Source organism: Manis pentadactyla, chromosome 9, assembly GCF_030020395.1.
Source record: "Manis pentadactyla isolate mManPen7 chromosome 9, mManPen7.hap1, whole genome shotgun sequence".
Lineage (NCBI taxonomy): Eukaryota > Metazoa > Chordata > Mammalia > Pholidota > Manidae > Manis > Manis pentadactyla.
In genome coordinates, this window is record NC_080027.1 from 116,158,997 (window position 1) to 116,185,345 (window position 26,349).

At 34.1% G+C, this 26,349-nt stretch overlaps 1 protein-coding gene across 12 annotated transcripts in view; it reads right to left on the reverse strand.

Annotated features, from left to right (window-relative positions):
• Positions 1 to 26,349, reverse strand: part of RPS6KC1 (ribosomal protein S6 kinase C1) — a 307,376-nt gene that overhangs the window by 232,367 nt on the left and 48,660 nt on the right. For 8 of the 12 annotated variants that reach the window (XR_008999393.1, XM_057507968.1, XM_036912511.2 and 5 more), the window contains 3 exons: positions 23,089 to 23,204; positions 13,024 to 13,117; positions 726 to 1,088 (listed from right to left, as the gene is read on the reverse strand). Coding sequence is in view for 11 of the 12 variants with exons in the window: in XM_057507968.1 (XP_057363951.1) it covers positions 726 to 1,088; positions 13,024 to 13,117; positions 23,089 to 23,204 (573 nt within the window). In the remaining variant the exon portion in view is untranslated. Of the gene's footprint in view, positions 1 to 725; positions 1,089 to 13,023; positions 13,118 to 19,956; positions 20,072 to 23,088; positions 23,205 to 26,349 lie in introns of those variants that run through there. The other 4 variants (XM_057507972.1, XM_036912515.2, XM_057507971.1 and 1 more) reach the window with 3 other exon arrangements.

Below are 26,349 nucleotides of genomic sequence, written 5' to 3' on the forward strand. Positions count from 1 at the left end.
ATACAGGAGACTGTGGAAATCTCAAGTCAAAGATCACAGGACAATGAAAATGACTTCTCCAGAAAGAAGAATACTGGAAGAAGGTCCCATCACCCTGTGATCACTGTGTCCAGAAAGTCACGTAACCAGCTGCAGTACGCGTCACTCTGCTTCTATAAGGAAAAGACAAATGACTAAAACAAAAACTGATGCTTTGAAAAAAAGGTAAGTTCTACTTACAGACACTCAGCAATATTCAGCTCTACATGTCCAGTAACACCCCCATTAACTAGCTGAGAATTTACTGCAACCAACAAAGAACAGAACAGTAGGCAAATCCAGGAGCCCCTTACGCTCAGTTTAAAAGCCCATTTCATGTCATGTCTTCAAGCCACCGAGAGTAAAGAATCTTTACAAATACTCCCAAGAGAGGTGAAGGCTGGTACAACACTGGCCATGTCAGAAAAAAAAAAAACATTATTATTCATACAAGAAATGTGGAAACTTGTTTTTTTAATCCTGTTTTTGTTGATTAATTGATCAAAGTAGAGTGTTAAGTATCTTTGATATTGTTAACTAAAAGTATATATATATACATCCATACTTAGGTCATTTAATCTTCAGTAGTTTCCCATTTTTAATCTTGTTTTTACATAGGACTGTACATATGATAGTTATATGTACATACTTTTTTCCCAGATACCAATATAACATACCAAAACATATCAATACAGATAAAATTGTACCTTGAACACCTTCTAGGAGTAAGTCAACTCCTTTCCTATAAAAATTGGAGGCAGCTTCATAGTCGTCTTCTTCTTCCTTTTTTAAAGCCAGCTTTATTAATTCTCCTGCTTTCTCCAAATAATCTCTCTTGCCAAGCTTGGATTTTAAACTGCCAGGAAAGAGGCTACGACTTTCCCGTTCTTCTTCTGTTTTGTTCTGTTCGCTGTCAGAAGCAACAGCACCTAGTGCTGAAGAATCCAAAGGAAGATTGGGACCAAAAGTTCTAATAGGAGAATTTTGATTGGAAGCCATTCCATCGTCTAACTCAGCAAGAGAATCCACATCAACAGTAAGAGATATCAGATCACTGTCACTGGAGAAGCCTAGAAATATGATCACAACAGTAAACAGATATTAAATTGAGAACCAGCCAAAAGAATATAAATCATGCTGACCATTTTTTTCATAGTATGCAAGTCAATGAAGAAGGCTGTAATTTACAGGTGGAAGTCAGTGTCTAGCAATTTGCTTCAGTTTAGTTCATTCATTTTTACAGTCTTTATAACTCTGGAAGACAATCTCCTTAACAATTATCAAACTAGAACTGAAGACAAGTCTTTGTCTAACCTTGTTATCAAAAAGCCTTTACCACAGAACTTTTCATAAACTGTTTACAGAAAGCTGATGCTTATATACACAGTTGCTGTGAACAACAGCATTATGATAAAGGGAAAACAGTAAGAGCTTTAGGGTAAGATAAAAAGTGCTGGAATCCTAGCTCTTGACACTTAAACTATGTGACAAACAGCAAGTTACTTAATATTACTTACTGTGCAGGGCTTTAAATTAGGGACAGAGTTAACACATATGACGTATAACAGACGATGGTTAAATTGTAGCTATTAGAGCAGTTACATCAAATTATTTAACTATTACATAATGTATCCTCAGGGATGTGCTTTTAGGTAACCATCCACATCTTTCAGATACATGCCATTTAGGGTTTTTGTTGAGGACTGAATTTTTAGAAATTTTTGTTTCAGCCTCTTCCACAAGCTTTTAGAGAGTGCTTTGGTTTGTGTTGCATCATAGTTTTCTAATAGAAAATGATTCACAGGTGCTATTGAAACATTTAGCAATGAAAATTACTTCTTCCATTTCACATAACTGATCTCATGATAACTGAGTATGATGTACAACAGGTTATTAAACTTTCTGGTCTTATGACATCCCTTCATAGTCTTAAAAATTACTAAGGACCTCAAAGAACTTTTGTTTATGGGATTATGTCTATAAATACTTACCAAGCTTGATAGTTAGAAAATAGACTAAAAAATTTTTTAGTTAAACATCGAAGCCCACTACATGTTAACATAATTTTTATAAAGAACAACTATTTTCCAAACGTAAAAAATATTTAGTGCAATAAATAGCACTGTTTTACATTCTTGCAAATCTTGTTAACAGATCCATCTTAGCTAGATATTCCTATCTGATTCTGTACTCAATCTGTTGTCACAGGTTGTTCTGGTTGAAAGATTTGAAGAAAAGGTCATATAGATATGTAACTGAAAATGGGGTGAATCTGTTAGTAACCTTTCCAAATAATTGTGGACACTGTTTTTTGATACTACACCAAAACTTGACAAGTAGCAGTTTCTTAAAGCTTAGCTGCCATGTAAAATATAAATTCCTGTTGAAGAAATTTGTTTTTCTTACATGCAAATCCATTGGTCTGTCTTGTATGCTGGTTGGATCTTTTGTCCATGCATGACTTTGCAACATCACACATTGGTCATTTTGAAAATCTTGGTTCTCTGAGTTAAACATATCTTTGAAATGGTGACAAATTTCATTATTACAATATCCCCGCAAAATAATCACATATTTACTGTCACCACCAATCTCATCAGAATATTTTTTAAGCACTGGGAAACTGTCAAGCTCAAAGTAGTAAATGCAAGTTATCCAAAGTACTAATTTGGGGTTGAAAACTCTAAGTTTTCATTGGCAACAAATAATCAGTTGTTTTCCTTTAAGTGTTCGCTCAGTTCATTCACTTTCAAAAAAATATTTGCCAAATATCTGAATAATGATAGTTTGTCAATCATTCTTTGAAGCAAAAATTGCATCCCAGGAAAAAAATCGGCTAGTTCAAGGTTCAAACTATTCAAGAGATTTTCCTCAGGACAACCACCACGTAGTTCACTATGTGGAAGTGGTTTATGTATACTTTCCATTATGCATGCTTTCCACACAGCATAGCAAAAGGACATGTACCAAGGGGTTCAGTTTTAATAAAATTAAGTATTTACTGTTTTATCAAGGCCATTCTTAGGTAGAATTAGCACTTGGTATTACAAGTATGTACAATGATTACTGTTATGGTCTGATGTCCCTGTCTTGATTCATGCTCAGACACAACAGTTTTACCCACCACTGTTTCTGCATTATCAGTGTAAATGGCAACACAATGAAACCAGCAAATAACTTCCTACATTATTATAAAAACAGTTTCTCCCTTGGGGACCCACTGAAAAGGAACAGAAAGGGGTTTAAAGACTAGATTAGGAGAGCCACTGATCTGTATCATTAAATAAGACTGACAGTAGGGTTATATAAAAACTAAGTTTGGAAACAACTGAGATCTACATCACCACTGAATACTGAGTGCCAAGTCTCTTGGAAAATATATTAAGAAGAAAATTACTTCCTCAGGATCATATATTAAATCAAAATTAAAGGTGGATTAGACTATACACCTAGAACAAGGACAGACAAACTGATCCCTTTTTTGTCCTGAGGGGCAGAGAATGAACATCTTAGGCTTTGTGGACCATATGATCTCTGTCACAACCAATCAACTCTGCTGTTGTAGTTCAAAAGCAGCAGACAACATATAAATGAATAAGCATGGCTGCTTCCCAGTAACATTTTAGTTATGGATGTTGAAATCTGAATTCCGTATAATTTTCTCATGTCATAAAAAAATATTCTTTTGAATTCTGTCAACGTTTAAAAAATGTAAAAACCATCCTTACCTTTAGATCATAGAAAAGCAGGTGGCAGGCCAGATTTGGCCCATGGGCCACAGTATGTCAACCCCTATTATAGACTGAAATTGCTTACTTCATATCAAATAAAGTTAGTTAGGGTAAAAGCATGTTACTGGCATCTAAGCTCAAATTTCAAATCAGCTTTAGACACTACTTTGGCACCCTATCAACGTATCCTGTTTTCAGGGTTTTTTCCAAAACTTTAGAATGTCCATAAACAACTAATTTTGTCCTCTAAAAGCAACAGATTTCATTAAATCCACAATCTCACATGAGATTCACTGGACCTGATGGAGATCTTTTCACTTCTCTGACATTTCAACTATACAGAGAGTACTTCAAAATCAAAATCTTTTACAGCAATTTACAAAATTACTTAGCCACTGTTCTGAGAAATTACTTATTAACAGTTTTTAAAAATAATTTTAAGTATTTTCTATATTTCAATGCACATTTCCTTAAATGGTATCTTTCTACAACCTGGTCCACTGAAATTAAAAAATAGGTAAAGCTCAAAAAAATGCTCTGACTTATACAGTTAATCACAAAAGAAAGGAAATGCTGCTAAACATCTTTTATCTGCTCTCCCGTGTCTTGTCACTATAACCTTCACATCATCTATCACGTTGTACCGTTCTATGCTTTGCCTGATTTTCCTTTCTACCAAGAACAATAATACCAAAGGGCAGAAGGGTAAAGTTATGTGTACTCAGTTTCTTGACTTTTGACCACAGAACTCTACTGACATAGTCATATTTCCTCTTACCTTTCCAAACTTATTTTATTAGCAAAATAAATCATGATTAAATGAAACTAGGTAAGAAAAGACCATCCAAATACCTAGGGAGAAAGATAGTAAAAATAAAGTAATAAATATTCTATACAAATTGTTTCCTTTTCAAATTCTACCTAATTCTAAATGAAGAATCTTTCAAAGTAAATAAACAAATAAAAACTAGCAGTTGAGGAAGAGGAATGTTTTTAGCCTAACTGAGATAAGCAAAGGGAAAACAAAAAGACTTCTGGTTTAACCTTTTTGGAGGACAATTTAGCAATGCATTATCAGGTGCAAAAAAAAGGCTTGTATCACTGACCCAGAAAGTCAACAATTTATACCAAAAACAATCAGATATGAAAAAAGATCTATATACAAGAATATCACAAAAATTAGTGAGAACTTGGAAATAACAAATTCCTAACAATAGGGGATTATGGTACATCCCTATGATAAAATATTATACGTATTTAAAAGTATGTTCTAGAAGAATATTTAATGCTAAAGTATTCATGATCTATTATGCAAAAACTGTAGAGCTATATATATGTGTGTATAATTTTAATTTAAAAACAGGAAAAAAAGGCTACAAAGGTACACTAATCATTAATAATATTTTCTATATGGTGGGATTACAGGTGACTCTTACCATACTCCTTACAAGACAAGCCCTTATGACTCTATATATGAAGGGTATCAAAAGAGATTAAACAAGAGCTAAAATTGGGAACTCGAGAATAAAGATATGTTATTCAGACATCATTTATGAAAGAGGCCAGTGTGAAACATCCAGCAGCCAGTGCCAAAGAATTCCTAACTTGAGAGAAGACATAAATGATTATAAAGAAGACAGATCTGTTTAAAGCAGACTAACCCTCGACACTTTCTCCCTGCCTATCTTGCTGTTTCAATTCTCTTCTTAAATTGTACCCTACCATACCTGAAAAGCCTAACCCTATCATGTCTCCTCAACCATACTCTGATATCTTTTTCTTCCATATTTAAACAATTTCTAAATCCCCTTCTTCTCAATAAAGTATTCCCCAAGGGGAGCTCAAGAACACTCCCCTTCTTCACCACAGCAATGAATCATACACACACACACACACACACACAAATACTCAGTACCTAGTTTATTCATTTTATAATATATCTACTTAATACAGTACTTGCTCAACTCCTTGAAATCATGATCCTGTCATTCAACCTTATACAAAGCTATATATAAACATTACATGAAGTGGAGACTAGCTCCCTAAAACCCAGAAAGTTAAGAAGATATAGGGTGTGGCAAGCAAGTAAAAGGTTTCAGTTAAGGCAGGGCAACAATTGATAATACAGAGACTATTTGTCAAAAGTTAAATCAAGTTGAAGTTAATCCATGTTTAAAGGGGCTCTCTGGGCCATCATGAGAGTAAAAGGTGCGTCCTTCACCAACACTATCAAGTCAAAGACCTAAGTCTTTTTTTGGAAGGGATGGTAGGGGGTGGAGGGAGTCAAAGGTTCTATGAAAGCTTTCTCCCTCCAGGATCGTATCACAGAGATTCACGTCTCAGAGCCATTAGAGGACCCCAGGTGACTGGTTAAAAAGCAGCTACAGACATGAGGGGTTTATATAGCATCCCAGTTCACCTACCTACCCTCACCTTCTGTGCTTTGAACTGCTCAGAGTAGGCCAGTATAGTGAAATCTGTCTAGGACACCATCTCTGAAAGACAGGCACCTGGGGAAAAGGTTGAGTTGCCACAGAATAAATCTTTATACTATAAACTATCAGAAATCTGTGTTTGAAGACCATCTGCAAAAAGAAATCAGTTTCCTTTAGAACAACAGGTGGTCTCGAATGGTGGACTATATATAAAATACATGGCCTCATTATTATTAGCTGATAGCTTTCACTGGGCCCTGAAGTTCAAATATTGCCAGTCAACAAAATGAAATTTCTACTTTTCCTAGTAGCAATGACTCATGCTTCACACATAAAGCAAGATATCTAGCCAACAGAACAAGGGTCACTCTGAGGTAGAAGACAATCTCCATTAAGAAACAAGCCCTTATAAATATGATTTTAAGTGAACACCTAATCTAAAAATTGATGCTAGTTAAGATTTCTGTATTTGAAAACCAACTCATCGTTTAGTAACAGCTAAATTGAAACCATTCCTCTGACGCCTCACATTTTTAATGTCCTTAGGATATGTCTTTGCTTTACCCTTGAAAATTTATGAAAACAGCATCAAAATATCTACCATATATTTGGTGAAAAAACAGCATAAGCTCAGAAAATGACACATCAATCACAATTATAACCCAAATACTGTTACTTTATCAAGAACAACAATTCTCTATGTGTTGGCTTCCCTCCAACCTAATGAACTTTTTATGCTAACTGCCCAGAATATTCTCAACAAGTCAAACCTATTATCAGCACACACGTAGCTCACACTGAGTATGTATACCAAATACTACTTTCCCCTCCATAAAATGTTATCTCTTCACTTCAAAATATAGCTCTGTGATCGCTATTAAATATCTGGCATGCCTTCACTGCCTCAGGCACATGGTTTAACTTCTCTGAAATTCCTATTTTTAATTGTAAATAAGAGATTTACCTATGCATTCTAATGTTCCCTCTACTCTAAAAACCATCCCCACGACATATGATGAATTTTTTCTTATTTGCCCCAACCACCTCCTAAACTCCAGTTATCCAAACATTATCCTCAATGAGTAAAAGTAGATAAGCACTTAAGAGGAAAAGGGAAAAAAAAGAAAAGAAATAGCCAAAGGACTTAGCCAAGGGATTCAAAAACAAAAAACAAACAGAGAGATATTGAACAAGCATACTCTTAACATTAAATACAGGAAAGCCTAGAATAATCCCAGTAAGATTTAGAGTGCTCATAGTGCCACCTAGTGGAAATTTGTACTAAATTCTACTTTAAATTTAAAACCTTCAATTAGGCTTTCTAAATGCTATCTTAAAACTATACCTCGTAGCGCACAGACTTCAAACTTGTCTTAAAAATAGATCAAGGTTTATTATTAAAAAAAAATAAGGGAGAAATGTGGGATTCACATATAAATCAAGTATAAAAATCAAATGAATAATCATGTCTGACTTGATTGTTTATAGTTCATGATGTGTAATCAAAATCGAAAGTTTCTGTGATTTGACTGCTCTTGCACTGTTCACCATGTAAGAACTTATTCACTATGTAAGAACTTGTTCACCATGTAAGAACTTGTTCGTTATGCTTCAGAAGATTGGAGACTGTTGAGAATTAGGCTTGGGGTTGATTAATGATTGTGCATTGAGTCCCCTATACAGAATTTTATTGTTGTTAACAACCATTTGATCAATAAATATGAGAGATGCACTCTAAAAAAAAAAAAATTGATCAAGGTTGTTGATTAACCAATCAACCGAATTACACTCCTTTTTAAAATGATCCTGCCTCAGTGTCAACTTCAAATCAACTAAATGAAAATAACACAAATAATAAAAAGAAAATATAATAGTAATAAAATGGTATTTTGATAGATTTTTTTCACCTACTAACCATATACTTTTCTAATTAGTCCACTCTATTGTTTTAAATACAATCAACATCACTCAATTTAACACAGTGCAACTATAATCTTCATGCTTATCTGCATAATGGAATTATTACCTGCCATCAAATAAGAACACAAATCTTAAAATGAGAGTATTTTTAAGAGATCCTTGATACAGACCAGCAATAGATGCTATTCTCAAACTGTACATCTCATTTATTCTAAAATGGCTAATTCAAGACAGTTTAATAGATCCTTTCTTGTGTCTACAATTATTATAATGAGCACTTGGGGAGCTCTCAATCCACAATTTACAAGTTTAAAAAAAAAGGTAGATTTGGCTACTCCAGGAGACATTTAAGAATAGTCACTCTTAGGATCTTCTACATATAAGAAGCTGATCTTTCAATTTGTATGGTTACAGTCACCTAATTATTTTCTCTTATTTGCTGCATACACCTGGAAAATGTCCCTCCAAAAACTGCAAAGGACGTCAAGTAATGTGTTAGGAAAAGGAAATGACACAGGTTACCAGACGAGACTATACCAACATCAGAGGCCCCAGTGTCAAGGCCAGCACAGCAGTAAAGCAAACCTACATCCTTCAAACAGGCCAACATTTGAGGGAAACATATCAGAAGCTCAACTCTCATGTACCACTTAGGTTTCTACAAATGCCACAGTAGCTTCATAGCTAAATTTACTCAGACAAAAAGATCAAAGTTTGAAACCAAAATAAGATGCTAACATGTTTTTTCATCTTTAAGAAAATATAGTTTAATTTATCTGAACAAAGGAGATAAAGAGTAGCCAGCATTTATTTATTTTTTTTTTTGTAGATAATTATTTTTTATTGAAGGGTAGTTGATGCACAGTATTACATTAGTTTCAGGTGTACAACACAGTGATTCAACATTTATATACATGATAATTCTAGGTACCAGCTATCACCATACCAAGTTGTTACAATATTTTGACTATATTCCTTATGCTACACATTACAACCCGGTTATTTATTTATTTTACAATTGGAAGTGTGTACTTTTTTTTTTTTTTGTGAGGGCATCTCTCATATTTATTGATCAAATGGTTGTTAACAACAATAAAATTCTGTATAGGGGAGTCAATGCTCAATGCACAATCATTAATCCACCCCAAGCCTAGTTTTCGTCAGTCTCCAATCTTCTGAAGCATAACGAACAAGTTCTTACATGGAGAACAAATTCTTACATAGTGAATAAGTTACATGGTGAACAGTACAAGGGCAGTCATCACAGAAACTTTCGGTTTTGCTCATGCATTATGAACTATAAACAGATCAAATATGAATACTCATTTGATTTTTATATTTGATTTATATATGGATACATTTCTCTCTTTATTATTATTATTTTTAATAAAATGCTGAACATTTATTTCATTTTTAAAACATAAAATAATATTAACTTTTTATCTAAAAACTTATTGAATAATTTCATAACTTTGCATTTTATATTAGATAAACTATGTTTACCAGATCATTGGCTTTATGAAACTTTAGAGGGATTTCCTCTATCCCACTGAACTATAAAATAATTATTTTAAAAACCACTAATCCAGTTCTTTATGTTTTCCTCAGGAAACTTCCTTTCAAGGTAAATTAAGACCTGTTGATTACATTTTTATGGTACTAATAAAAATAATGATCACTTAGCGTCTACATCTGTTCTCTGAGAGGTGATATACTTGCCATGTCATTCTAACGTGAACTCAAAGACCTCGAAGCAGCAGACTGTATATTAAGATTCGCCCCTCTGGCTCATTCCAGTGGCAAACGAAATCACAAGTATGAAAAATGAATCCACCTTCAAAACACCATTTAAAATACTACATTCAGAGGAGTTATGGACTGAGCCGCCTCCTCAGCCTTTGGCTCTAAATCCAAACCACAGGCATTTGCCACCACAAACCCACTATAACCCTCTACTTCCACGGCACACCTGTGAGGCTTGGGCAGCACCGGCTTTCTACTCTTTTGTCACTGGAGACCCTCTCCCTTGGTAGTCCGGGGTTTGCAGACCTTTTGGTATCAAAGTAAATCTTCCACTTGCCCAGTATGCCAAACAATCTCATGATATTTAAAAGTCCATTCCCCTCTCAATAACAATGAATTTCACAAGCTGTCTGACACTCTGAGCTGTATTTGTCAACAAGATGTCTCTCAGTAGGACTGATTACCAAGGCATAAAGACTTTTATAAAGGGAGGGGGTATAAAACAAGCATCAACAGCATTTCGAGTTCATGGTTTATGGATCTTTATGGATCACAGTGTGTTTCAGAGATGGTAATACAGTTGAGAAACTAAATTATGCACTGAAAGGATAAAGTATCAATATTTTCAGGTATTATAAGTCTTCTCTGTCTTTTTTAACTAAAACGTTAACAAGAACATTTAAAAAAAAAAGTGTTGGTCCTAAGTCCTCTCATGAAAGGTCATTGCTTAAAGTTAAATCCTTCCAAGGAAAACCAAACTTTCTGAAACTTCAGTGGTAAACTTTACAACAACTACTTTAGCTAGGGGGGCCCATACTGCCGGGTTTGCCCAAGATAGCCTGGCTTACGCTTGTTGTCTTGTACCTATTAATAGCATCCTCTTTAATTCTCAGAAGTGTCCCAGTTTGGAGAATGAATTACAAGCTCACCCGAGCTTTAGTTTGTATCTCCTTTAACATTAATGCAGCTGCCTTTGTCCCCCAAGCAGCTTTCCATATTTTAGAAAACCATCCCAAGAAAAGTCATTCCTAATAATAAAGCTCCTCCCCTTCTCTCCTAGACTACCGCAAAGGACAACACATTTCTGCATCACTCTCACCCAGAACTGCCTTGGCTGACTCCCACCTGCTAATGAAGGCTTATTATGGGTATCTAAAGAATGTAACCGTTCCCAAATCACATAACCTTCATTTCCTGTATCAAAATACAAAAAGAGAGAGAAGAAACATTCTGCTACTTGCCGTGTACTCCTCATGGAATACTCTCCTACCGATCTTTCTAACTCTACTTGTTCTCTATTGGGTGTCCCAGAATCAGCACGTTTTACAGGTGGAAAACACCTTCTTCCTCTCTCAGGAGGCAAAAGATAGATCCAGATCATCCCACAGAAGTCACCTTCCAAGGAAACTAGTTCTAGAAACAGAATCACATTGGGATCCCAAGCAGGGACTAGATTTTCCAAAAGCCTAGCAAAGACGTCAGCTCAAAACAGGGTCAGAGAGAACAGATGTTTTTTCCAAAAAAAACATGATGGATTATAAAGTAGAATTACTGTCAACAATGTTTTTAATCACTTTAGACGATTCTGAATGGAGTGAAAGGTATTGAGGACCCAGTGGAGACCTCTGTTCCTTAGGTACCCTACATTACACAGAACACTGGGTGTAAATCAACAGACTGCTTTTAAGTCAATGGAAGCCACCATGAAAAACAGCAAGAGCTAATACTTCTCAATATGGTAGCACCAAAAGAAAAGTAAATTTTAAGTGCATCAACCTACACAAAAGGTGGGAACTTGCTGCGTCTACCAAATCATGATTGGAATTTACTGAAATAGATCTGTCATTATGTCTGTTGATGTGTATCACCAGTACATCGCCCCACAAAAACATCACTGCAATGAGATTATGGCTACCTAACAAAATAGAGTTATAAAGCATCTTCTGCAATCGTAAACTCTTACTTATAAAGCATCTCAAGAAATACTATCTAGTCTATGGTTTTACTTTTACATAAACCAAACCTAAGCCACCTATAAACAAGTTACCTGTTTTAAAGACTCCTCCTTCCCCATCCCCAAATCTCTCTATTTTAACTTCAAAATCTTCCCTGGAAGAAAATTAGCTAAGGAAATCCAGAACTCAAAAGGGATGTACAGTGACCCTCCTCATCCACAGTTCCACATTCTGCAGTTTTGGTTACCCACAGTCAACCATGGTCCAAAAGCAAATGATCCCCCTGATGACTCAGGGGAAAATCAAAATTAGCCTAATGCCGTGTCACCATGCCTACATCATTCACCTCACTTTTCTCATTACATAGGCAGTTTATCATCTCACATCATCACCAGAAGGATAAGTATAGTATAGTAAGAGCTTTTGAGAAAGAGGAAAATATAATTGTTCTATTTTTATTAGTTATTGTTATTATTGTTAATCTCCCACTATTTTATGAGCCATAAATTTATAAACTATAACATATAAATGTGCCTAATTTATAAATTAAACTTTATCATAGGTCTATACATAGGTACAGGAAAAAACATAGTATATATAGGGCTCAGTACTGTCTGTGGTTTCAGATATCCACTGGGGATCTTGGAATGTATCCCCCGCAGACAAGGGGGACTACTGTATTTTAAATCTTCATAAAAATTCTAGGATGACTTAACAGAGGACTAAAACAAGAGACTGGCCATTCTTGAATTAAAATGATTACAAATACAACAATTACTTTGATTTAGATTCATGCTATTATAAAACATCAAAAGCACTAAAACTGCCTTAGGTTTATTCTTTCTGGGTGCATGGCAGACTTCTAAAGCCAGTCTTAAAAGTAACTGTCTAAAAGTCACATGCTGCTAAGTAAATCATAGCAAGGCATTTTTATACTAGACAACACATATTCTGAACACTCATTATACCATATCTCATCAACTCTAGATGTCACTAATTGTAGGATGAACCACTATTTTATATATCACTAAGAAAGAAAAAAAGCCATCAATTAAATGCAGATGTCATTGACCCAATATCGGTGATATTAAATGTAAAGAAAAAAATCTCAGAATCAGTGAAATACTCTCAAATTCCTATTTCTATTTTCTGCAGTAAAAATATGATTTATAGTCTTCTGTGACAAAACCACTGAAATGAAAAAAAATTTTTAACTCTTACCTTCTGTACTACACTCAGGAAAGCTGTCAATGGGGGAGTCTGAATAAGCTTCAGCAGGACCAATCAACTCAGAACCATCATTAATTATTCCACCCTAAAAAGATCAGAGCAATCATGTTTCATTGTCAATAAGAGTATTAAAAAATCAGTAATAAATTAACACTAGTTATCTTAACTGAGAATATATAAGGACTAAAGAAATTATTCACCTATTAAACTACATACAATTGCCATTAAAAAACCAACAGGAATATCAATATTCATTCATCAATTGTAACAAATGCACCACACGAATGCAAGATGTTAACAGGGGAAACTCAGTGAAAAGGGGAAATACAGGGAAACTATATTTTCTGCATAACTGTAAATAGGAAGTACTCTAAAACAGTGTTACTAAAAGATTCAATAGACATATTATCAGTAATTTATATGTTTATAATAAACTGACTTTTTACAACAGCGTATTTTTTAAATCTATCAAAAGTATTCATTTTGCCTTAAAATGAATGCAAAAAAGTGCATTAAACAAAAACACCAATAATGATGGACTCCATTAGGAAGTTATTTAATTTTATCAAATTAAAAACTACAATTTATCACACAGCACCTCAGGCAATTTCAGAAGTGCCTTAAATTTGAAAAACACTTAAATACAATGTAATCAAAACTAAATAAATTTAAGATATTTTTATTAAAGAGACACACTTTTGGTAAGAATAAATTGATTTCTTCAAATGACCTAATTTTCATTATACATTTATACTTGCAAATTCAGGCCTCTAAAGACTATTTTCTCTTACTCTATGTGCAACTGGAGAATGCTATTATCAGGCAAGTGGTGGTGGTGTGATTTTGTGCTGTGGCTTTATGGACTGCTCTTATCACAGATATAATAAGGGCTTATAACTCTTAAATAATTATAATTAATTATAACAATAGCTCTTCTGCTCCTTCACATCTTTCCTCTACTTCTCACCAACAGTTCTATGCCCCCAAGCCCTACAAGGATAGTAAAATCCAAGAGAAGCACAAGACCCTGTTTCCTCTCTACATCAGCACAAAGAATTCAACATCTTTACCTAATGGAAAATCTCCCTGCCAGCATATCTTTAAGAGAAATTTTAAATGGTCCCTCTCAAATGACCCAACTTTACTTCCCAGAGAGTTAAACAAACTGAAGCTTTAAAAATAATTATTTTCTTTAGAAGCAAGAACTTACATTACTCTATTTCTTTATTAAAATACTCAAATCATAGCTTATATCTGAATTTTTTTCCAAAAAGAAGAGCATCTAGTCTAGACTAAGCCATCCTTTAAATAACATCCAAGTCAAATCTTAAGAAAAGCTGCAACTATCCTGAGAAATTTTATAGACAAAGTTGATTTTATTTACAGTCTCACTTAACAGAAACTGCTTTTCAGCTATTTACTACCTCTTCCACCACAGGTGTATGACTTAAGGTTACCTACCTATAAAATGGAAATAATGTCTATAACTAACTCAAAGAGTTATTAGGACTAAATGATTTCATACATATAAAGTGTTTGAACAATGTAAGCATTCAATAAATTCTTGTTACTGTTATTATTAGCTGATATAAAATCTGCATTAGAATTAAAAATAAAATACTAAAGAATGCAAAAAATGTCTTACCTCATAATCCTAGAGAAATTTTATTTACCTAATATAACAAATATCATACAAAATAAATAATAAATCTTTAATGAAACAAAGTAATAGCAAAAACCATTGTCTAGGAACCCAAGGGAAGTGATAGAAAAATATGCCACAATTCTATTTTGAATGTCTAGTTCAAAAACATTAACCTTTTGGTGATCCTGAGTACACAATAAATGGAAATTCTTACTACACAGCCTCTCAAACTTTTTGTTAATGAAAAGTCAATCTAGAGGGGAAGGAATCTGGATATAGCAAAATATGGAGATCAGCAAATGCTATCCCCAAAAGGCAGTGACACACAGCTAGGGAAAACTGTCAAAAACAACCATTTGAGAGCTCTGGTAATTGACCAAAAACCATAAAGCAAATGAAGTAGTTTCTTATGGAAAAAAACACAAAGCCACAACTAAGAACTATAGGAATCTGTGGCATTCTTGCCTAGGATTGCTCCCATCTTCCATCCAAGCTGGGACAAGGGCAGAATGAGCCTTGAAAACCAGCAGATTCACTTGCAAAGGAGATTGGCAAGATTTGCACTGAAAAACAGAAAAAAGACCACCCCAAGCAAATAGTAACAATCTCAGCGCCAAAACAAAATTTGAAGGAACAGTGGCTCAGCGTGCATAAAGGTGCAGCAAGGAAAGGACTATATCACATTAGCCAGATGGACAGTGAGAGATACAGGAAATGATACAACCATAGGGTTTCTTAATAAGCTTCTCCATGCAGAAGAGACCAAAGAGAGATCAAGCCAACTACAAAGTCCTGGCAAACCATGAGATGGCACACACACACAGAAGAAATACAAGAGATCCTGAAGGAAGGTAAAAACCAAGGCAAACTTAAAAAGTGCCTGAATTTAGTAAACACACAAATAATCATAAGCATAGGGAGAAGCCTATAAAAGAACAAATGTTTAAATACAAGCAAAGACCAGTTCCTGGCTGACCACTAAGCTATCCTGATACAGGGCTAACCCCTACTAACCACATTTAAAACTACAATAAAAATGAAAAAGTGAGCAGAGATATCATCAGGTCACACACTGCACATTAAACAGACTCCAAAGATTTAGTACAGATGTAGTACTAAACACACAACAAAACAAAGAGAACAATACCCTCAAGGGAAAAAAAATCAGACTTGAGAGTTGCTAGAATATATTATCCAAATTTTCCAGTTTTCAATAATAGCAACAAAAAAATGTTATGAGGTATACAAAGAAACAGGAAAGTGTGCTCCATACACAGGGAGTAAAAAGCAGTCAACAGAAACTAACTCTGAAGGGGCAAAGATGGTGGACTTAGAGGGCAAAGACTTAAAAGCAGCCATTTATAAATATGTTCAAATAACTGAAGGAAATCATGATTAAGGAATTTAAGTAGGATGACTATGACTCATGAAATACCAAATACAAATTAGTAGAAGTTATAAAATAAAAAGAACCAAATGAAGCACTATCCATAAGAGCCAAAAGCAGAGACAATCAGAATATCCATCAACTGATACACAGATAAACAAAATGGGGAGTATTCATCTCTACTTAATGGATATTATTCAGCCATAAAAAGGTATGAAGACTGATACATGCTACAACATGGATGAACCTTGAAAACATTAAACTATGTGAACAAAGCCAGGTGCAAAAGGCCTCATATAGTATGACTCCATTCACGTGAAATGTGCAGAATAGGCAAATCCATCAAGACAGAAAGTAGATAGTGGTTGCTAGGGGCTGGGGCAAGTAGAGAAGGAGGAGTGAGTGCTACTAGGTATGAGATTTCTTTCTGGGGTGATGAAAATGTTCTGGAATTAGTGATAATCGTTGCATAACCTGTGAACTATATACTTCAAAATGATGAATTTTATGTTATCTGAATTCATCTCAATTTTTAAAAAGAACCAGATGAAAATCCTGGAGCTTAAAAGCATACTTAATAGAATTAAAAATTCACTAGAAGAGCTCAACCACAGATTTGAGAAAGAATAATCAATGAACTAGAAGATCAACAGAAACTATCCAATAAGAAGATCATAGAAAAAAAAAGACTGAATGATAATAAAGAGAACTGGAGAAAGATATGGGATAGTCTCAAGCATATTCCAACTTATATGTAATGAGAGTACTAGACATACAGGACCAAAAAAATACTTGAAGAGATGAGGGCAGAAAACTTCTAAAATTTTACAAAAAAACATTGATCTACAAATACAAGAAGATGAACTAAACCCCAAATAGGATAAAGAGAAAGCAATCAACACCTAGAGTCACACTTGTTGAAAGACAAGAACTAAATTCTGAAAACAGCAATGGAACAACTGATACAGTAGAACTAGTACAATTAAAAAGTTGACTTCTCATAAAAACAAACAATAAAGGAATGATAGGCAGTGAAATGATAAATCCAAAATGCTAAAAGAAACACTGTCAGTAAATAATTCTATATATCCAGCAAAACTATTCTTTAAAATTGAAGGGTAATTTCTCTCAGACTGTTCAAGTTCAGTTGGACAATATCCACCATATCATAGATAAGTTTTCACAAATGCCTAAGGTGCCTAACTGGTTTTCTTGGTTTCACTGGAGATGGCTGGTAATTACAGATATGCTTTGGTTATGTAACTATACTCCTATTATGTTAACGTGTGTGCGCAATTTAAGTAGTAGCTTAAAACCTATACATGCTGAAGTTACTCTACAAGAAGATATGTCAAAGAAATAATCAATCTTCCCATGTTTTCTTCCGCCTGCTACTTCTATAGCTTTTCTTCTTCCTTCCTAATTACAACCCTTAAATAGAATTCGTGCCTCATATCAAATTTACCGAGTATCATAATTCTTCCAAGTGGTAAAGATACCTCAAGACAAATGCTGGGCATAGAAGCCACAGGGCATTCAAGTATGCAAAGAAGTAAAAAGCTAACCTTTTCAAACAATAAGGCCTCCCTCTCACTTACCAACTTCACATTTCCCTGTATGGCCCCGGAAGATGACTGGTTAGCCAGAGATGGGTAAGATTCCTCAAGGGAGGAACAACCTAAGACAGGCACAGTCGCAGGGGGGCCATCAGGTGAGAAATTGGGGATCAACAGAGGTGAGGCTTAGAACCTCACCCCCCCTGTTCTGAGAGAAATCTTCTGCATACGTGGATGTTTTATTGCCCTTGTCTAGCTTGGATTAACACATAGTCTACAGGCACACACCTGATCATCTACATTTGCTCTCTTACAACACTAAACTATGTTTTCTACCTTTATCTTGTATCTACCTACCACTTCAGCATTTTATGAAAAATAATAATAATAAAGAGAGAAATGTGGTATCCACATATAAATCAAGTATAAAAACCAAATGAGTATTCATATTTGAACTGTTTATAGTTCATAATGCATGAGCAAAACCGAAAGTTTCTGTGATGACTGCCCTTGTACTGTTCACTATGTAACTTATTCATTATGTAAGAATTTGTTCTACATGTAAGAACTTGTTTGTTATGCCTCAGAAGATTGGAGACTGACGAAAATTAGGCTTGGGGTGGATTAATGATTGTGCATTGAGCATTGACTCCCCTATACAGAATTTTATTGTCGTTAACAACCATTTGATCAATAAATATGAGAGATGCCCTCACAAAACAAAAACAAAAAAAAAAAAAGGACAGACTTCTTCCAATGGTAAAATAAATTAAGTAACCGGGATGTAATGTATAGCATAAGGAATATAGTCAAGATATTGTAACAACTTGGTAGGGTGATAGCTGGAACCTAGAATTATGTATATAAATGTTCTACCACTGTGTTGTACACTTGAAACTAATGTAATGTAATACTGTGCATCAACTACCCTTCAATAAAAAATAATTATTAAAAAAAAAAAAAAAATTGAAGGGTAAACAAAGACATTTTCAGTCAAAGACAGAATCTGTTGCTAGCAAACCTGCCTTACACACACACACAGAACACACTGTCCATCTTACTACACTGATGGACAGTGACTGCAGTGGGGAGTGGTGGGGACTTGATAATATGGGTGAATGTAGTAACCACAAAGTTTTTCATGTGAAACCTTCATAAGAGTGTGTATCAATGATACCTTAATAAAAAAAATTTTTCAAAAAAAAGAAAATCAAACTTTTAGCTAGACTGACCAATAAAAAAATAGACAAGACACAAATTACCAACTTATAAAACTAAAAAGGGAACATCACTACCATCCCTATAGAAATAAAAGGTATTATATGGGAACACTATGAACCATTTCATGCCAACAAATTATACAATTTAGATGAAAATTTCTAGGAAGATACAAGTTATCAAAGGTTATTCAAGAAGAAAGAGAAAATCAGGATAGACCTATAATAAGTAAATAAGAATTTAAAATACTCCCACATTAATTCCTCTTCTAAGTATATACCTAAGAAAAATGGAAATAAATGTCCACACGAAAACTTAAATATTCCTAACAGTATCATTCATATTAGCCAAAAGGGAGTAAATAAACCAAATGTGCATCAACTGATGAGTGGATAAACATAACACAGTATATCCATGGTTCCATACAAAGAAATATTATACAGCCATAAAAACAAATGAAATACTTATGCATGCTACACAATGGATAAATGCTTAAAGCATAATGCTAAGTGAAAGAACACAATTCCATTCACAATAACATCAAAAGAATAAAATACTTAGTAATAAATCTAACAAAATAAGTGCCAGTCCCTGAAAATTACAAAACATTGCTGAGACAAATTAAAGAATACCTAAATAAATGGCAAGTTGTTTCATGTTCATGGATTGGAAGACAATACTATGAAGATAATAATGAACCACAGACAATACAATTCCAATCAAAATTCCACCAGAATTTTTTGTTTGTATGGACAAGCTGATGCCTAATATCTTTATGGAAATTCAAAGAACTCAAAATTGACAATTCCAAAGAAGTACAAATGAAGTGGGACAACTTACACTATCTGATCTCAAAATTTATTATAATGTTACAGTAATCAATGTAGTATGGTATAAGAACAGATACAGAGATCAATAGAACACATCAAAAGTCCAGAAATTAACCATTACAATTACAATCAATTCCTTTTCAGTAGCAGTGCCAAGGCAATTCAATGGGAAAAGGAAGTCTTTCCAATAATGATGCTAATATGGTTAGCTATTCATGTGCCAAAGGATAAATGTAAACTATTAATTTCATACCACACACAAATACTAACTGAAAATGGATCACTGACCTAAACGCAAGACCGAAAGTCCTAGAAAAGAAGGTAGGAGAAAAATCTTCTTGACTCTGGGTTTATCAGAGTTCTTGGATATGACAACAAAAGCACGATTCCAAAAAGAAAAAAAAAAAGATAAATTACACTTCATCAAAACTAAAATCTTTTGCTCTTCAAATGACACTGTTAAGACAATGAAAACACAAGCTATAAATTGGGAGAAAATATTTGCAAATTACACATTTAATTAAGGACTTGTATCTAGGATATATTCAGAACTTAAAACTTAAAACTCTTACAACAAATAACCCAACCAAAGACTAGACAGACTTTAACAATATTTCACCAAAGAAGACATATAATAAGTACATGAAAACATGCTCAACATCATTAGTCATTAGAAAACTAAAATTAATAATATAGTGAGACACTACTATATATTTACCAGAACAGTTATAATTTTTAAATCACACAATACCAAGTGTTGGTGGGATTGTGGGAGATCTAGAGCTTTCATATATTGCTGGGGAATGTAATATGATACAGTCACTTTGGAAAACAGTTTGGTGGTTTCTTAAAAATTTACCATAACTCGGTAACTGACCTCATAAACTTACCATAAGACCCAACATTCCACTCATACCCAAGAAAAATAAGAATATTTATTTATAAAAAGATCTGTACACAAACATTCACAGCAGCATTGGTCAAAAGAGCCAAAACTAAAAACAATATAATACCTATCAAAACGCCATTGGATAAACAGAATGTGGTATAATCTATATAAAAAATACTATTCAGCAACATAGAGGAATGGTATACTGATACAAGATAAAACACGTATAAAACTCAAACATTATGCTAAGTGAAAGAAACCAGAACAAAAGACCACATATTGTATGATTCCCTATATTTGAAATATCCTGGAAAGGCAGACCCTACACATAAAAGAGGTAAACAGTTAGGTGCCCAAGGATGGAGCTTGGAAAACTGAGTGCAAGGGAACTTGCTGAAGTGATGGAAATGTTCAAGATTGGATGGTGGTGATAGCTGCACAATTCTATAAATGTAATGAACGTCATTGAATTATATACTCACAGTTGGTAAATGTTAAGGTATGTCAATAAAACTGTAAAAAATAGTAACAACGAGCGAAGAGTATAGTGTGTTAAGGTATAGATGAGAACAATTTGGCAATATACTGATAATTTTTGAAGCTGAGTAATGAGTAATGGAGGCTCATTATATTATTCCTTCTACCCTCGTATACATTTTAAAAAAATCAAAACAAGTGGCTAAATGGTTATTTGCATGTGATACCCATCATCAGTATTTCTACAAAGAAAAAACCTATGTTATTATAGCACACCAGAAAGTTAAAAGGAGTCACCTGCTCAATACTTCTCTGAAGCTAGGAATCGTCCTATGACCCAGTTCTGGCCAATGAGGTATTAGGATTCTCTCCAAATAAGAAAGTCTTCAAAAATAGGTTTTCTTCTTTGTGTGTGGGTGGGGTGGGTGGTGCCTTTCATACCCAAACCCAGGAACCTAAATCTTTGTTGACATTAGTGAGCTCTGTACCATCCCTGTCCTATCTACCACTCAGACTTATTGTATGAAACTAATTCTTCTTGTTAAAGCTAACATGGAAAGCTTTTTTGTTTTTCTTTTTTTGCTTGCAGCTAAACAATCCTCAAAGACCACATTTTCTTATCTCTATTTAAAGAGACTGAATACCACTGTTGTGATATTACCAAATCACTGCCCAGCACACTGCTTAAGATATTTCCAAGATATTTTCTACAACTGGCTTGACTTAACTTCTCTTAAACTGCCTGATCTTTTCTTCCTCTTCTTTAAGGTCTCTAATTTCAGAAAGCCTAAAAATAAGTGTCTTCCAGCAGCAGTTAGAATCAGGATTCCCAGATCCAAAAGAAATAGAATAAACAGATAACTTTTATTCAAATTGTTCAAAGTCTACAATCTGACTTCTATATCCCCAGACTACTTTTTTAGCCTTTGGAATGTGTTACTTTGAATGACTGCCTTCACAATTTCTACAAAGCAACGTTCTTCTTGCTTAACAATCCTCTTTTTCTATAAGCATAGACTTCTTTACATAGAAACAGTCATAAAGGAGAACAGCAAAGAGCTAAACATTGTATCCATATGACTTGGCCTTTTATCCTAAAGATCTGCAGAAGGTCATAAGCAGAAAGCCAAATTCATCACCTCAGCCTAGTTTGCAGAGTAATGAAAAATTAAGGAACAAAGTCACACAGCAAGAATCTCACTACTACAAACTTTTCTATTACTATTTCTATTACTGTAAGTCATAAGTTTGTAATATCTTCCAAAAGATCTACTTTCTTCAGTAAACTACAACAGGTCATGAAAAATAAATCCCTTTTTTAGGTCACTACCATCAAGAATATTAAAAATTCCACTGCTCATATACCTTGCTAGGTATATGTTCTAGGAAATTACATTTATACAAATGAGTAGATATTTAGATAAGGACAAAAATAATAATTATGACACAATCACATAGCTTTTTCTAGAAGGCAATAGGAAAATTGTAGCCATTAAGGACACTGTTATCAACTGACAACTTGCATAGGTTCAGTTAAAAATAAAATAGAAAATTATTGATAAAAATGCTAAGGAACTCAAAACAAAGGCATAGCATGTACATGTCAAGAAGCTGGTAATATAATTTTTACTAGCTTACCTTTGTAAAATTGAGGACTATAATCGTAACAAATTTAATACAACCTGTAGTAGTTTCTATCCTAAAAAAGAACTCTACCAGAGAAAGATACTTCACAAAGTGAAGATAACTTGAGTTTCATGACACTTAAAATTATCTTAATGTATTTCAAACATGATGAGTGAATTAGATAATTTCTAAGCCCTATGCATCAATTTTTTAATCAATAAATCAAAAATCTTATACATTTTTACATTAAAAATAGATACACTATAGACAGTGTTATTTAGCTACTAACTTCTACTTACTTCAATCAATAATGAAGTCAAAAGCAAATGACATTTTCTGTTAAAAAAAAACTTGAATCTTGCTTTACTACAAATTAGAAAACAAAGGCATTTAATAAAATGCAAAATATTTCAGAAAGACTACCAAACCTTGAAAAAATCTTCAAGCTGTTTACTGTTATAAAGAGCGGGAATATTAGCAGAGAACTGTAGCAGGTCTTCAGCACACTGTCTTCTCTCTTCAATAACCGTTTCGTCAAATCGTCCTAGAATTACATAAGAATCAACACTTAAGAATGATCAAACTCAGGTATAGGACCAGTTTTATGTTCACAGTCTGGAAAGCAGCCACAGGCCTACCCCTACTTTTTTGCTACACTTATTGTAAACTTTCTAAAGTCACTCTAGTCTCTGCGACTGGAAATAACAGCACTCTCAGAGAAAAGAAAATACCATTTCTGATAGAACAAGAGGCAGAGGTGTCGACTGATAAATACATATGCAATCATAATCGCAGGCCTGTCAGTGTAAGAAACTTACCATTTAAGAAGCTGTTGATTTTAAACTAAAGTTGAAAAGAGAATTATAAAGAACTCAAATGGTTTTCTATAGTAATTTAATACTGTAATTACTCATGTAATTTTCCCTTTCCCACTCTTTTTGATTTATAAAGGCACTGAAGAGAGGAAATTAGGAGAACATCTGTATATCGGTGGGGTCAAAAACCTCAGCTTGAAGCAAAAAGCTTTTAAGCTAAATTCCATGTGTGATGCTGTCAGCGTACATGACAGCACACTTGTGAGCAAAAAGAAAGTATATACACCACCAGGGAGCTCTGGTTTACAAGGTGATCAAAAGGTGGTTTTCATTGAATTTTTTTAATGATATATACAATTTAGACGCTGATAAGACATTTTAAATACGGTCATTTTGTACTACTCTTTCATCAGATTACCAGTTGGCATTTGTTACATGCCGTATATCATACTGATTGCAATGTCGGTTTAGAAAAATACAAAATCAAAAGAACAGCATCACCACACACTTACACATTTTAAGTAGCTTTGCAAGATGTTAACAGAAAACTGAGGAAAAAGAAATCTCTAGTTATAAAACCAAGCAAGAACTGGAAACAGCCACAAAACACACTCAGTTCAATGTGTCTCATGCTTACAGCAAAGTGTCTACGTGGTGACAAAAAAGAAATGGTTTTAAAGTTAGACCTGGGCTCAAATTTAAGCTCTATCATTTGCAGCTATAAAATCTTAAGATAAATCATTTCCTCATTTGCAAAATGGAGAAAATGAACAATGTGCTTAAGGATCCCAGTTCTATGTTAGGCATAGTAAGCACTTAATATATTAATCAAGGTGTCTTTGAATCTTCAAGTATCATCATAGTGTCTAGCATACAGAACAAGTTAACTAACTTGTGTTGACAGTATGAGTGAAGAATGGAAACTTAGAAAAACTTTCTAATAAGAACGGTTTTACAGTAGAACTTCCTATCCTGGAAGAATGTCTGTCATCTTTTACTAATAAAAAATCTTAAAATGGGTCGATAAACAACCCCCTGGGCTTAAATAGATGGGTTCCAGAGACAACAATCCTACAAAACTCCATGCATGTGTCTAAGGCACACTTTCCTAGGGAAAAGGTCCAGCACCCTCAAAGAGCCCAGGGCCCAGTAAAACTTAGCACACAAGTGACAGTCAAAGGATTCCTAACATCCAGTACACTACTTTTTTTACTTTGGAATAGGCTGCCAGCCTGCTACCCCAATATCTGCTCTCACCTTCTTCTTTTGTAAAATAATGCCCAACTTCTAACTGTGAATATAGTGGTCAAGAAAACAAAAAAGACTACAATTTCTACCTTGCCTTGCAGTTACATGTGGACATAGACTAAGTTCTGGACAGTAACACAAAAACAAAAGTTATACCATGGCTTCCCAGAAATCTCAGTAAGAGACAACTGACATACACCTCTCCCTGGCTTTTCTTGTTTCCCCTTTTCCCTTTCCAGGAAGGACTATGAAATGGGAGGTTAAAAATAACAGAGCAACAGGCAGGAGCTTGGATTCCTGATCACTGAAGGGCTGTCCTGCGGAGGGGACCTCCAAATCTGATATCACGTCAAAGAGAGTGACTTCTATCTGGTTTTAAGTTTTGACACACAAAAGCTACCATAATCCATTACGCTAAATCTATTTTTCTACTAGTTCCCAGTGCATGTGTGACAATTAAACTCAATTCTCCCAGTGACAAAAGCACATCCAGAATGACCCTGCTAGCCTACTCATCAATAATATTACCTGGAAACAAACTTCCAAGAGCCCCAACATATAAAGCAAATTCTCTGAGCCGAAAACAAAGTTATTCAATCTTGGAGAAAATCCACTAGCCAATCAGGTTAAAATGACAGTTAAATGTCCATTATTCATTCTTATGCCTAAGTAAGAAATGCAGGCTGCTCTGGTATTTATGATATAGTCCAATGTATTTATGCTTTAAACAAAAGGTAATTTCTAGTGCCTGTGAATACTGATTTTTTGAACACCTATAATCTCAAAACAGAAAACCAGAAAATGCACACATTATACCATGTTTCAACCCACAAGGTCACCTGATATTATCTTTAAATGAAATAACTACTTGTTAAAAATTTTTAATAGAAAACTCTCTACTGTTTAATGATACCCTAAAAAAATCTAATAACTGAACAAATACATAAAAATTTGGGAGCTTTAATCCTAGTGTGATCAATGACTCATCCCACCTCCCCATTAAGCTAGATTACAATGCTTAAGCAAGGAATACATCAGCTTCTAAGTAGAATAAATATGTCACAAGCCATTCTTTGTTGTACTTCTATTGATCTATGCATTTCCATTCCATTAAACTTGGACAAGCAGGATGAATTATAACATTTTGCAGAGTGGCACAATCAAAAATAAAGACTTATGCAGTAAGAGGTTCAGTTACACTGAATTCTATCATCAGAACAAATACAATAAAAGAACCCACTTTTTTGTCCCTAAGATATTAATCCTAACAAAAATTAACAATTTGGTAGCATAAGCAAAGAGATTATTTTAATACAATAACTACTAGCCTTAATATATATAACATAGCTACCTAATTTTAAATTCTTTTTTAAAAGACCAAAACTCAACAGTCATCCTAAAGGTAGATAACGTTCTAATGGCTATTCTCTCTCGTTGCTAATCCTTTAGTATCTTCGAAACTCCACTTGAAAGCAGCAGCAATGAGAAAAATATACAGGTGCTTCTCTTACCATTGCTTTAAATTTCCATTCACAGGGTCAATTTTTATTTTTCTGTGAACAGAGGAGGAAAAATATAGGCAATTTGTGATAGAAAATTCAAAATAAATTCATCCTAAGGTTTACC